Here is a 14,609-nt window from a genome sequence, read left to right on the forward strand (position 1 = left end):
GAAAATTAAAACAACTCCATAAGAACCAAAATATGACCTTGGGTAAACTCCACCTGAATTTAGGGAACATCTCAAGAACAGATTTAACAATTGAGCACTAAAGACCAAAGCCCTTATGAACTGTGGGCCAACATCAAGAACATCGCAATGAAGAAGGTGACCATTCATTAAAAAGACAAGAAAGAAATGGCCAAAGTAAATGTCCGCAGAGACTCTGAAACTCGCTTCAAGGAGCTAACGTGAATGGAAAGCAATGAAGACGTAATAAAGATGCACAGAATAGTTCAATTGTCAGCTGAGGAAGATAGGATATAATGGAATATGCAAAGATCTGAAGTTAGAAAGCCAAACAGGAAGAATGCAATGAATATTATGTCAACCTAAAAGAAATGAAGGGGGAAAAAAATCACGCTTCAAGTTGAAATTTGGAAGGACTGTGTGGCAAAATATTGACGCATGTCTTTCAACTCCAAAGCTTCCTGTCACCGAGTCAATGCTGACTCCTAGTGACCGTGTAGGACAGAATAGAAACTTCCGCTATAGCTATCTGAGGCCATAATCCATACAGCAACAGAAAGCTTCGTCTTTCTCCCAAGTACGAAACATCAAAATAAGATGAAGGGAACGCGCAGAGTCAGTGCACCAAAGTGCATTTGGCTGATGTTCTACCATCTCAAGAGATAGAATATGTTCAAGAAGCAGTGCTACTTTAGGAAGACGCTTAAGATGCATGAATTAGTGATAACAAAGCCTCTAGGAACGGGATATCAAATGGCATTTTTAATGGGCTCATGGAGAACTGAAAGTACTCACTAGGCTGTGCCTAGAGATTTGGAAGACAGCTCCCTGGCCAACCAAAATATCCTTATGTGTGCTCATTCCAAGAAAGGCTGCCCAATGCTAAGTATAGATTATTAAGCAGTAGCATTATTACCATGGTTATGTTACAGATAGCTAAAAAGAGAGTACAGCATACATCAGTAGGGAGCTGCCAGAAATCCAAAGTGGGTTCAAAAGAGGACATGAGTGAAACACATCACAGGTGACATCCGACACACCTTCGTTGAAAGCGGAGGATACAAGAAAGTTGTTCGTGTGTCTCATTGAGTACGGAAATGCATTTGCGTAGATCACACAAACTTTAGATAACATTGAGGGAAATGGCGATTTTGGAACACTTAATGGTGCATTTAGGCCAAGCGGCATTCACTTGAGCAGAACTAGGGAAACGGTGTGGTTTAAGATCGAGAAAGGTGCGTGTGAGGGTGATATCATTCCACCTTACTTGGTCCATGGCTGAGCAATTACTGTGAGAAACTGGACCATATGAAGAAGAATGCGGCATCGGATTGGAGGAAGTCTTATGGGAGGGAGCACTTGCGATAAAAATCAAAGACTTTAGGCTTCTGGATGGAGAGCAGCTTAATGTAAAGAAGAATATAATTCTCACAACGGGACCATTGAGCCACAGCATGGTAAGCAGACAAAAGACTGATGTTGTGAAGAATCTCAGTTTACTTGACCCCGCTGCAATCAACATTCTTAACAGCATCGGTCAAGAAATCAAACAAGGTATTGATTGCACTGACGACAGTCAAGAAATCAAACAAGGTATTGGTTGCACTGGAAAAATCTGTACAAGATCTCTTTCAAGTGCTAAAAAATGAGAGATATCGCATTGAAGGGTAAAGTGCACCCGATCCAAGCTGTGATATTTTCAATTGCTTCGTATGCGTGTAAAACTGGACAACGGGTAAGGAAGACTGCAAAGGAATGGATGGATTTAGCATTCTTCTTGAAGACTGCTAAACTCCCGCGGACCACCAGAAGGACAGACAAATCTATCTTCACAGAAATGCCGCTGGAGTGCTTCTCCGAAGCAAGAGTGGCGAGACTCTGTCTCACTTACTGTGGACATGTTATCATGCGAGCCCAGTCCCTTGAGAGTGACATCATGCTCAGTAAGGAGAGGTCAGTGCAAAGTAGGTAGACCCTCAATTGACCCAGCAGCTGCAACAATGATGGGCAGGGCGGGGCAGTGTGTCTTTCCTTTGTACACAGGGTCACGATGAGTCAGAGCTGACCCAAAGGCATCCAGCAACATACGGCATTTTGTGTGCGTAATTAAACATTGTTCTAGTTGCGATTTTCATTGCATTGTGGACTTGATTTTACAATGAGACATTTATTGTTGCTAGTGATTTACCGTAGGTGTTTGCTAGTAATTCTACCGGCATACAGTGTCTTCTCTACTGCATTCGTTTATTAAGGAGCCTCTATGTGCATTATACCTTAAAAGAGATTCTAGATTGGATATTGAGTTGGAAGTAGAGGCAAAGATTGGCGGAAGGCATGGAGAAGGTGTCATAGGCAGAGACAAATAGCACAGCAAGTGAAGACCTTCAGAGAGACCGTCCATGAGATATTTATCCTTCGTAAACCTCCTGTCGCCTGGTCTACTTCAAGTCTGCAGCCAGGCCCCTCTTTCAGTCTGGACTATGTTTTTTTTCCTTTAGAGTTTAGAATGCATCGTCTTCTGTCCCATTCCACATCCTCTGTTTTCAGGATCATTTTCAGTACTGTCCCAGTCCTCTCATCTCCCATTTGTCCCCAAGTGGCTAACCCCGTCCTGTGGCATTATACAGTTCTTTCATTTTCATTTTTTATGTTTGTGAGCTGGTTCAAGACCGTGAGCTCCCGGAAGACAAAGGGCAGGCCTTTGTGTCTCTAGCGCTTAGAAGAGCTGCGTGTCTGTCGCGGTGCTAGCAACCGAGAGAAGAGACGTGAAGGCATCCGTGGAACGTCTTGATACGAGGTCTCATTAACTGTAAAACAGCAAGATTTCTGAACAGCCTGGAGGGTCATGAAATTATGATCGTGCCATACTCTGTGTTCCTGGAAAACTTTTTATGAAGCTATTAATGCTAATTGTCAAATTAAACGTTCTCAAGTTGTAAAACTGCTCCCCAGAATCGGGTATAACTGGACAGCTGTCTAAATGGTTGAAAATACAGTTCAAACGCTGCTGTTGACCACGTGACGCACTGGGAAGAGATAGCTTACCCCCGTGAGTGGAGTAAGCTGTAAGCAAGACAGAGAAAGCACAGCAAACCTCCAGCTTGCCCAGACACGTATATATCGAAGTGTCTAACGGAGTAAAGCTAAGGCATCGATATCTCCCATTGCTTTGACCTAAGTAAAACTATTCTTTAAACCAGTGAGAGGTTCGTCGTGGACGTTGACGTTCAGGGTGCCTGGATATGGCGCTAAGGAGAACGCAGATCAGCAACAAGTTCTCGGGTTAGTTGTTTCCGGCAAAACCACAAAAGGAAGTGGGTTTGTGCCTGTGACTCAGTTTCAAAGTCAATAACCATAGTTCAAAATGTGTTACCCTTCTGCTAAAGAGAAAGCAGTCCTTTCAGATTCCATCTGCAGCAATTGAGGCGTCAGGAGTTTATTGGGACTGCGGATGAGAACAAGGAGGCCATACTTGCCGTAAGTGTTGCCAAGAAGAGCCCAGGCATAAAAAGTACCATTAACAAATTGCCGCCCCACGTGGTGTGGTGTGCCTGTTTTTTAAGACTGGTTTGGTTTGTACAGCTGGGTGTTCATTCTGGTTGAGACATAACTACTTTGGCATTGTACTTGCGTGGTGGTTTCTCCAATTGTCACAGTAAAAATGTTTGAAGTAGCAAAGGGTGCATTTCCAGTTCAGCTGCCTCTCAGTCTCTGGTTTCAGCCAGGACTCTTCAGCTGTTGGTGATGCAATGTGCTTGAACACTTGATAGAACATAAATGTGTGGTAAGCCGGTAGGGAAAAAAGGTGGGCGGTGGATTTTAATGAAATGCAGAGAAAGAGATGGTAATGTTTGCTTCTCAGTACAGCCTAAAGATTGGACCTGAAGGGAAATGTAATCTCACTGTGAACTGACATCTTCTTACAATGTTTTTGCTTAAAAAGCTTCTAGTTTACACCCCATCTCAGATCCTCCCTGTTTCTTCTTTAGGTTACAGCTCTAATAGTAAGCAGATGGAGCCAGTGATTTCAGAGTGTTTATATGCATGAGAGAGATAGAGTCAAGTGGTTAATGGAGATACTGAATGCATTAGTACCGGGGGGGGGGGGTGGTGGTGGTGGGCGGGCAATGAAAGACCTCAGGTGATGCCCTATCGTGTGGAAAACTAGTCGTGGTGGTGCTAGTGGTAGTAGTAGGGGAGTCCCCGGGTGAGACAAGAATGTAACACACTCAGCCACCAACTGATGGGTTCTTAGTTCCAGGCTACTGAGAAGAGCCTCAGATAAAAAGGTCAGTGACCTACTTGGGTGGGTGGGGGGGGGGCGGAGAATCAGCCATTGCAAACTGTATAGAGCACAGTTCTGCTCTCACAGATGGGGTCAGCAGGATCGAGAAGTGATGGATGACATGTGGGAGGGCTAACTACAAGGTTAGCAGTTGAACTCCACCAGTGACCTTGTGGGAGAACGATGAGTCTTTCTGCTCCCATAAAGAGTTTTAACCTTAGCAACCCATTAGGCAGTTCTGTAGGATCGCTAGCAGTCGGAATGGACTCAATGGCAGTGGGTTTGGTGGTTTGGTTCAAGTAAAGGCCAGTTTTGCGACGTCCTTAGGATGCACCAGTCACTTTCTTAATTGGCTTATTTATTTTGGGCCCATTTTCTATGATCATTCTACCATACTTTCCAGCAGTATCTGCACGTGGACAGATAGGAGGCACCATTTCGCTGCCAAATGGCAACACTCGCCAATGGTTCTTTGAACACACGGTGAAGGCACAAATGAATAAAGTGCTACTTAGATTAGATGAGTAAGGCTCCAGGATCACACCAGGCATACATGAAAGAGACTGTGGATAGTTGAACATGAGGTTACTTTGCAACTCTGAATGAAAGACTTGCCTTTCCTTGCCCTATCTCATCCCAACGACACACGAATGCCTCAAGATTGTCTCACCTTCACTCTCCTTGTCTGTGGAAGGGGACAGCAGTAGCTCTGGCTCTCAAAGTAATAGGTCCTATTGCTCCTCTTCCCTGCCGATACTGTTAATGAAGTTTGGAATCCGCTTATTGGCACATGATCATTGATCAGCACTGAGGATGGGAAGAGCTATTCTCCGTTTAGGAAAACTCGTCCATTTTTAAGTCTAAAGAATGGGAGTTTCTGATCCTTTCTTGGAAAGCAACTTGTCTGGGGGGTCTTCCTTATGGAAATGGAATTTCAGCTCAGGCATTGATTGAACCAGATCTTCACTCATCACCAGCCTCCTCACTTTCAAGTCTTGTGAATGGGAGGGAAAGAGTCGGAGCAACCAGTGCATCGAACACCTTAGTGCTCCAGCCCAAGAGCCAAACGTCCTCCGGTCTGGGGATGAGAGGAGAGAACGGCAGCTCTGTCCTGGGGAGAGCTCCCAAGGAGTGACCTTTCTCTCCAAATGCTTTCACCTGTGTTTTCCTCCTCTTTTCCTTTCCCCCTTGGTGACATGACTGCCATTTTATTGTCCTGTATTTTTCTGCTTCAAAAAACTTAAATGGTCAAGGGAAATTGTATCACTGGGGAAATCCTAACTGGATCTATCCCGTGCCACTCAGCCCAGTGCCTTGTCTTTCAGAAGATCATATTTAACTCAAAAGAAGGTATTTCTCCTGAAGGCTTTTTCAAATCTCTGGAAGATATGAAAGGTAACAAGGGTCCCTGAGATGGGTACCCTGGACTCATAGCCTAATTCCCATGTTCTTTCTCTTTGTAAAAAAAATGCAAAATCGTGTATTTTTTGGGTGGAGTAGGGGGTGAAATTTGAGTATTATCTACCTAATCATTAATAGAGGCTACTATGAGCAAAATTGCTAACGAGCACTCCAGAAATGTTTTTATTTTAATTTTAAAAGGGAATTTTTCTGAAGTGTACAAAAGTAAGAGTAATGAAGAGATAAAGGGATATTAAAAACAAACAAACTCACTGCCATTGAGCCAACGCTGACTCATAGCAACCCCCTGTGGGTGTCCAAGACTGTAACTGTTTGGGGAAATAGAAAACCCAGTCTCCCTTGGAGCTGCTCCCCATTAGGATCACAGGCATCACCAGTACACCACCAGTGCTCCCCAAATATATAAATCAAAGCAAAATGTTAATGAACTGTGGAGTCCAGAAGATGTATACAGAGATGTTTTCTATCCTTGCAACGAACTGTTAAGGGGGGAGGAATCTTAAAAGGAGGAGATATTTAATGCAATGGAATGGATGGTGTAATTCTAGTATTATCAACACGCCAGAGGAAGAGCATCCATTAAAAAAGGGACATTCTTTTTGCCACTCCAATCACATTAGATTTTGCTAAGAACATATTGTTCAATTCAACTCGAACTAACCCATAATGTCTCAGTCAGCAATGCGATCAGGGTTTATGATGTCAGGGAGTGTTAGAATCCTAGACGTGTCGGTAGAACTGAAGATGAGAAAACAAACCCATTGTTAACTACCACGTTACAAGAGGGCTTCAACAAGTTCATGGAAAAGTTCCATTTTTGTCCCCGATGAGCTTTTTGAAGTCCCCCTTCGTGTCAAGAACTCTTAGAATTCAATAGTGAAAAAGATAAAGGGTCTAGTTTAAAAGAAAAGGGCACCAGTTTGAATAGACATCCCTCCAGAGTAGACATCCAAATGGACGATAAGCACATTAGAAGAGGCTCAACATTGTTAGTCAACAGGGACAGACACATCAAAATCATAATGAGCTACCACTTCACACCCACTAAGATGCCTGTGAATAAAAGGGTAAACTATGGAAGCAGTGGCTAAGCTATGGAGGAACTGGAATGCCCCGGACACCACAGGTAGGAATGTATAACAATGTAGTAACTTTAGGAACACTACTTGTTTGGCATTTGCTCATAAGGTTTTTACCAGTACCGTAGGACCCAGCAATTCCATTGCTACCTACACAGCAAGAGAAACAAAAGCATGTTTTCAATCAAAAACAGGCACATGGATGTACATAGTGGCCTGGTTCCTAATAGCTAAAAGAGTGGACAGAACCTATTTAACAACCAGATGAATTAGTAAGCAAAATGTAGTGACAGCCAAACAGGAAAAGATTGTTCAGCAGTAAAAATGAAGTACTGGTACATGTAACGACAGGAATGAACTTTGAAGCTGCTGTGCTGAGTGAGAGAAACCAGGCACAAAAGGCCGAGGAGAGTATGAATCCATCCATGTGCTATGTTTGTCTGAAAGGAGATCCACAAGTCCCTGGGGCTTGGAGGGGGGAAACACATGACTTCCGGTGGGTGCAGGGTTTTGTGTTTCTTTGGAATGAAGAAAATGTTCCAGGATTGATTACAGCTCTGTCCATGTAAGAAAAACTTACGTTATACAACTGAATAGGTGAATTATATGGTATATGAATGACATCTCAACAAAGTTTGATGGTGGAAAAGATCCAGAAAGAGTAAAAAAAACTAACAAAGAAAACAGGAAGATGAAGAAATTGACTTAAGATTGCCAGTGTTAGAGCTGACCCACAGAAGTTGGGTCTTCCACTCCAGGTCTCTAACCACTGCGTCCTTCTTCCCGCTCGCTCTCTAAATACCTGCGGCTCTGTTATGTCTTCCTTCCTGCTTCCATTTTCCATATTCCTCCCTTCCTTATTTTATGACTTTGTTCTTTTCTTGCTTCCATTTCCTTCCTTCTTCCCTGATTTCTTTCTTCTTATTTCCTTCCTTTCCCCATTCTTTCTCATTTCTTTCCCTCCCTTTTCTTTTGTGTCGTTTTTCTTCTTTATTTGATCGAGTCCCTTCTTTTCATTTTCAGGTTTTCTTTTTTCTGTCTGTTCTCTCCCACCTTTCTTTCCTCCCCTCCTTCCTTTCTTTCTCACTTAATCCTTCCTTGATTTAAGGAAAAGTGTATTCATAAGATAGCATATTTAAGTTGAATTGACTATTGTCTAAAGTAAATTCTTCATATGTGCATATGAGCTGTGATTCTTCAGGAGAGAACTATGTCACCCACGTACCCAGTTGTATTTAAAGGCAAATCCTTTCTGCGAAACACTGATAGAGACCTGTGTTGCCAGGACTGTTCTTGGGAACCAGTGACCCAAAGAGATTCACAACCATTGGTCATTTGAATGCCCCCACCAGAGTTGAATGACTATGTTACCAAGCTGTGACTCCCTGGTCATCCTTTTGAATTTTCTCTCCCTTTTAACCCCTCAGCTCTCTTTAAGACGTCAGCACGTAAGCGAGAGATTGAATGAATGGGTTGTCTTCAGCGAAAAGAACAAGGAGCTTTGTGAATGGTTGACTCAGATGGAAAGCAAAGTTTCTCAAAATGGAGACATTCTCATTGAAGAAATGATAGAGAAACTCAAGAAGGTATGGGATTCCTTGCTGTACAGATATTTCAGTCTTCTTCATGCGAAGGCACAGTTCTAGCAGATAAATAGGCGCAACTGTGAGAAGAAAGCTCTATGCACAATTGTGTTAAAATGTTTTGTCTTTTAATGTAAAAACTTCTGTGGAAGTGTCTTTACATTTCTGCCTCACATATATAGAGTATTACTCCTTAAAACTACTGTAGTGGTTTCTATTTGCCAGTAGACAAGACTTTGATGACAAGAAGAGGCTAGGGATGGAAGTGGAAACAGGGAGAAGGGAGGGATGGGATGGGAGACAAAAATATGAATGGTTTAACATGAGCAAAAATTTAAAGTTTAAATAAATATAATAAAAATTGCTTCATCAAGATAAAAAACCCCCTCCAGATTCTGTAACACCACTCCCCTCCTAAAGAAGACTGTAGAATAGCAGTTCTCCACCTGTGGGTCGTGACCCCTTTGGGGGGGGGCGAAAGACATTTTCCCAGGGGTCGCCAAATTCATAACAGTAGCAAAATGACAGTGTTGAAGTAGCAATGAAAATAATTTATGGTTGGGGGTCACCAGACATGAGGAACTGTGTGAAAGGGTTGCGGCAATCTTGGGAAGATTAAGAACCACTATCATAGAAGAAGCAACAGAACTAATTCTTCAGGTCATTAAAGTAAAATACCTCTCTTAAACATATTTTTTAGATATTGAGAGGAGGTAGGATTTTTCTGAGAATCTTGGCTTTCTATTATTGTCACATGCAGAATATATTGTTTAATTATTTTATATATTCACATGAACTCAGAACATGTCTCATAGCCATCTGTAGGGCCAGAAAAAATGAGAAAGACTCTCCATGAGATGCTTTGAGACAGTGGATACAGGAATTGTGAGAACAGCTTAGGACCAAGTAAGAGTGCTGTTGTCTACAGGGGTCGAAGGTCACTCTCATGAAGACGGTGCAGGACCAGACTGAGCAGAGTTTCATTCTGTTGTACTGCGGAGGGCTAGGTACAGAACCAATTTAACCACACCCAACCACACAGCCACCGAGGTGGAGTGGGTTGTGAGTTGGACTTTAATCGTCCAGAGGGGGAATTCCAAACTACCAGCCACTCCTTAGGGGACAGACGGGCTTTCTACTCCCATAAAGAGTTCTCGTCTCAGAAACGCATAGGGGCGGTTTCGCTCTATCCTATAGGGTTGCTATGAGCCAGCATCAACTCAATGGCAGCGAGTTTAGTTATTTTTGTTTTTACTTTTGGTTAACAAGAGCAACAGATGAATATCCAATCCGGACTCTACATACATGCTAAGAATGATAGGTAGTACCAATTCTTTCACCATGAACTGATATTCGTCTTGTGTCCCTCATGGCCCAGCTACTTGCAGACAGTGCTGCTGTTATTGTTGGGTACCGTCGAGTTCGTTCTGACTCACAGTGACCCTGTCACAACAGCACGATACATGGGTCCTTGCACCTCCTCCCGGTCTTTGCTACGCGTGAGCCTATAGTTGCAGTCCCTGCATCAGCCCATCTCTTTGTGGTCTTCCTCTTCTCTGCTTCTGCTTCCCATTGGTAGGAAACTGTGATTATTGTGTTTCTACTGGAGTGGAGCTGAATGCATGCAGTGTATGCTTTCTGACCTCCGCGACTGCCATTTATGACATAGGATTATCAAGAGGAAATTGCTGTTGCCCAAGAGAACAAAATGCAGCTGCAGCACATGGGGGAGCGGCTGGCAAAGGCGAGCAACGGAAGCAAAGCATCCGAGATTGAGCACAAGCTGGGGAAGGTCAACGACCGGTGGCAGCATCTCCTGGATCTTATTGCGGCCAGGTAAGGGCCCCTCCCTTGTTCCACAGCATACATCTCTGGGGAGAAGGAACACCTTCCGTCTGTCTGTCCTTCCTTCCTGTGAGAGAGAGAGAGAGAGAGAGAGACAGACATTCTGGTATTTCCCAAGGAATTCCTCCTGTCTTGCCTCGTGCCTCCTATCATCATCATTTTAGTTCATGCTTTTCTCATCAGTGTCACATCATCCATTTAAAACTTCTCTCCCAAGGGCTCATGGGGAAGGGGGAGCGGGGAGGGAAGGGAACAATGAGGAGCGAATACCAGAGCTCTAGTAGAAAGCAAATGTTTTGAGAATGATGAGGCAAACAAATGTACAAAAGTGCTTGACCCAATGGATGGATGTGTAGATTGTGCTACGAGTTGTACGAGCCCCCAATAAAATGATTTGATTATTAAAGAAAGAAAGAAATATTTCACAATATATTTTTTTAAAAAAACAAAAAAAGCTTCTCTAGCTTTATTTCCTAAGTTGCATGATGTTTGCAGTTTCTTGAGAGAGTCATGTGCAAACAAAATGATTTCCAAGAGCAATTCTTCCTGCCTCACTGTTTCTCCCCTTGTTTCGGGGCTTCCTGGGTGTTCAAGGTCTCCTCCCCCCTCATTAAGAAAGTATGATAAGCAATCCTAAACGAAGGGGGTATTGACCTCAATAGCTACAGGAATGTTACCGTATTTTTAACTATCTTTTGAATTTAAATGGTTTTTCAAGCGATTACTACTACATTAGTATAATCAGCGCTGAGCTTTTCATGAGAACTCGGTCTGCCTCCAGGGAACACTGCATTCCCTGTCTGTTGCAAATGGGCAACGGAGAAAATAAAGAAGGAAAACAGATGCATATGAGAAGCTTCATTATGCAGCAATTGGCTGACACCTAGGAACAAGGATGGAGATGGCCCAGGAGTGGGCAGTGAAAGACAAAGGGGGGCGGAGGTCCGCATATCTGACCTCTTCTGGCCCCCAAGGCTGATTGTCACCAGGCAGGGGTCTGACATTCCTCCAAACTCCATCCTTCTTAACCCTGTTTTGACACAAACGGTTTCTTCCATGGCACTCTGCTTGTCCTGCATGCTACTTCTCTGCTGGGTTCCAGGCTTCTTTGCAGTGCCCACACAGGACTCACAGACAGAGCTCACGGATACAGTCAGTTGTTCACTCAGGACAGTTTCTTCTCTGCTGTGCCCACAGGCTGGCCCTAGGCCTCTCTCTGACCCGCAGCCTTTTGGTCTGGAGGCTGCCCTGCCCAGGTAATGTTAGAAAGCTCTTTGAGGTCTGCCAATCAATGCCCAAAGGGCATCCTATGCTGCTGTCAGCTGTAGCCTGAAGACATTCAGCTCCAGCCCTATGGGTTAGCATGCCCAGCTCTTCCAGTTGAGTTCTTGGGGGCATCCAACCCCCCAAGCTAGCCCCTGCCCCAGAGTCCTCTACCTCACTTGCTCCATGAGCTAGGAAGTCCACCACGCTGTCCCCTGCTTCACTTTTGGTTTGGTTCTTGCTGCATCTCTAAGATTCCTCTGGCATCCCTACTGTCTCCTGGATCAAGGAGGATCAAGGTGTAGGGGTCTCTGGGTCCCACGGACCCACTCCGCTCCTGACTCTTCTTAGGCTGGTAGGGAGAAATGACTTCAGAGATGGCTGATTCTGAGCTCAACAGGATGGCAAACCCAATGAATCCCATTCGCAATCACTCAAGACTGATTCCTCTCAGTACCTTGCCCCATCTTCTCTTACCCAGACCCATCAAGGAAAGGTCACTGGATGGAGGTGACGAGACTGGGACTAGAAAAGCCACGTTTGAGAAAGCGCTGCGCTGCAGGCAGTGTGCTCTCTGTTGTGCATGGGTGCATGGACGGGGGTGAGCCACACCCGACTCGGCAGCACCTCGCAGCCCCAGGTGGGACAGGATTGAATGATGGGCGTGCTGTTTGACATAAAAGAGGGAGTGACTAGGCAGGTGTTTTATTTCGCTAGACCTTATTTGGTGTGGATAGAGTAGAACTGCCCCCCTGTGGGTTTCCAAAACTGAGCTCTGCCGACATAGAGAGTCTCATGTTTGTCCCAGGGAGCAGCTCGTGATCTTTGCAGATACCAGCCCCGTCTGCGAGTCCTGCATCGCCAGGATCTCTGAGCGTCAGAACGGATTGGTGGTAGGGAGTTTTTTTTGTTTAGCTTTGCTTCATGTTGGAGGTAGACTCCCTCCAGGCAGGGATCTCAGTCTGTGGTCCCGGTACTGTCCACCACTAGCACCAAGATCAGTGTGCCCGCATACCACACAGGGTCAGTGCATGCCTGAAGAAATGAGCATTGAAGTGTCTGGGAAGCTCTTTAAAGCAGTATGGTCGGCACCTGACAGATGCTCGGATTCAAGCCACATCGGAGCTGTCCAACAACGCTGCTCTTTTTTATCTGGGTTCTTTACCGGGATTTTTCTGCATAAAAGTTGGACATGAAATAGGGCCTTGTCTTTTTTTGTTGTTGTTGTTAACTCTACTGAGCATGATGTTCTTCTCCAAAGTCTAGTCTTTCCCACTGACATGGCCGAACTACATGAACCAAAGTCTCTCCATTCTCCCTCTGAGCAGCCATCTGATTATACCTCTTCCAAGACACATTTGCTCGTTCTTGTGGAAATCCACAGTGTAGTTAATGTTCATCACCAACACCATAGTTCAAAGGCATCGAATCTTCTGTGGTCTTCCATATTTATTTATGATGCTTCTCAAAAAACTCACTGTCATGGAGCCAATTCTGACCCATGGAGACCCTGTAGGACAGGATCGAACTGCAAGGGTGGGTTTCGACGTTGTAACTTTTTATGAGTAGAAAGCCTCATTATTCTCATGCAGAGCAGCTGGTGGATTCAAACCGCAGACCTTGTGGTTCACAGTCCTACATGTAACCAGTGCTCCACCAGGGCTAAACGTTTAGGGAGAGGTGAGGATATAATTTGTTTTTGAATCGAATAAATGGCTCTTGTCGGTTTTTAGCACGTTTAACAATAGCACTAAACAGCTGTGGCTTTTGAAGCACATCAATTGCGCAGGTGACAAGTGACCAGGTTTCGTATGCATCTTGTCTTGTGTTGCCCACCCCGGCCTTTGAGGCGAGAACTATTAGTATGCCCGTTTGGCAGATGAGAAGACTGAGACCCAGACTCGCCCATGGTTGTCATGTGCTGAGTGGCAGGGACTGCGCTGCCTCGGCTCCTGGCCGCAACACTCCCCTGCCCACCAAACAAACCCCTTTCCTTTTCCTGCTCTGGAGAAGTCCGCGAAAGAGAAGATGGGGTGTATTATTCATTTAAACTGTTTAATTTCCCAATCCTCTGCCTGTGAAGCCCTTACAATATGGCAGCACCTTTGTGTGTGTGAGAGAGAGAGAGACAGACAGACAGACAGTTTGAGGATATGCTCCCGAGGTCTCTACCCTCGCGGAGTTCCGAGTGGGAAACCAGACACGTGAGACACCAACAAAACAATGAGCTAAACGTGCCAGTGAAGGTTCTGCAAAGAGAGAGAAACATATGTTTTCACTAAAATCACTCTAACTATTTAGACATATAAGAGCTATTAGAATCCCACTGTTACACTTAGCCTTAGAAGCGTGAATGTCTGCTTAGCCTCATTTCTCGGTCGCTAACATGACAATTAAATCCTACTTCAGGAAGAAAGATCGAAGCCCCTGTGCTATAAATACCCTCGTCAGGGAAGCCACCCACACTGCAAACACTCCGGGATTGTCTGGGTCAAATTATGACTCAGAGATGGAATTGCACTGCCACGTGGTCCAGGTCAATGAGTTAATGCCTATGCCGTTTTTGGTGGCTCGGTGATAAGCAGAATGGAAAAGCACTCTGTTGAAGATGCTTTCAGTCAAGTTTAATGGAATACCAAGAGAACTCACAAATCTTCCCTGGAAGAAGTTCAGTCAGAGTGCATTCCTTGGACCTGTTATCGGGCGAGATCTGTCCCTGTAGAAGGGTATCTATGCATGGTCCAGTAGAGGGGGAGCGAAGACAGGGAAGGCCCCTCGATACGATGGATTGATACAGTGGCTACAACAATGGGTTCAACCATAGGAACAATTGTGAGGATGGCACAGGACTGGGCAGCGTCTCCTTCTTTTGTGCATGGGGTCACTGTGAGTCAGAACCACTCCGGGCATCTCACAGCAGCAACTCCAATCATCTAGCTGTAAGAAGCTCACTTAGTGCCCCCCACACCCCCAGGATCAAGTATGACAGTGCGGTCTTCTCCTCAATGTCATCTGTATGAATGACACTTTTGGTTGGCCATTCGGGGGGGGACACATGTCTAGTCTTGAATCAATCAAACATGTCCACACTCCAGTCACACATAGGTTGCTCTT

At 44.7% G+C, this 14,609-nt stretch overlaps 1 protein-coding gene across 4 annotated transcripts in view; it reads left to right on the forward strand.

Annotated features, from left to right (window-relative positions):
• Positions 1-14,609, forward strand: part of LOC142453242 (nesprin-1-like) — a 190,129-nt gene that overhangs the window by 114,086 nt on the left and 61,434 nt on the right. For all 4 annotated transcript variants that reach the window (XM_075554360.1, XM_075554362.1, XM_075554363.1 and 1 more), the window contains 2 exons: positions 8,232-8,390; positions 10,057-10,223. In XM_075554360.1, coding sequence (XP_075410475.1) covers positions 8,232-8,390; positions 10,057-10,223 — 326 coding nt within the window. The remainder of the gene's footprint in view (positions 1-8,231; positions 8,391-10,056; positions 10,224-14,609) is intronic.

The sequence above is a fragment of the Tenrec ecaudatus genome, chromosome 7 (assembly GCF_050624435.1).
Source record: "Tenrec ecaudatus isolate mTenEca1 chromosome 7, mTenEca1.hap1, whole genome shotgun sequence".
In the NCBI taxonomy this organism is placed as follows: domain Eukaryota; kingdom Metazoa; phylum Chordata; class Mammalia; order Afrosoricida; family Tenrecidae; genus Tenrec; species Tenrec ecaudatus.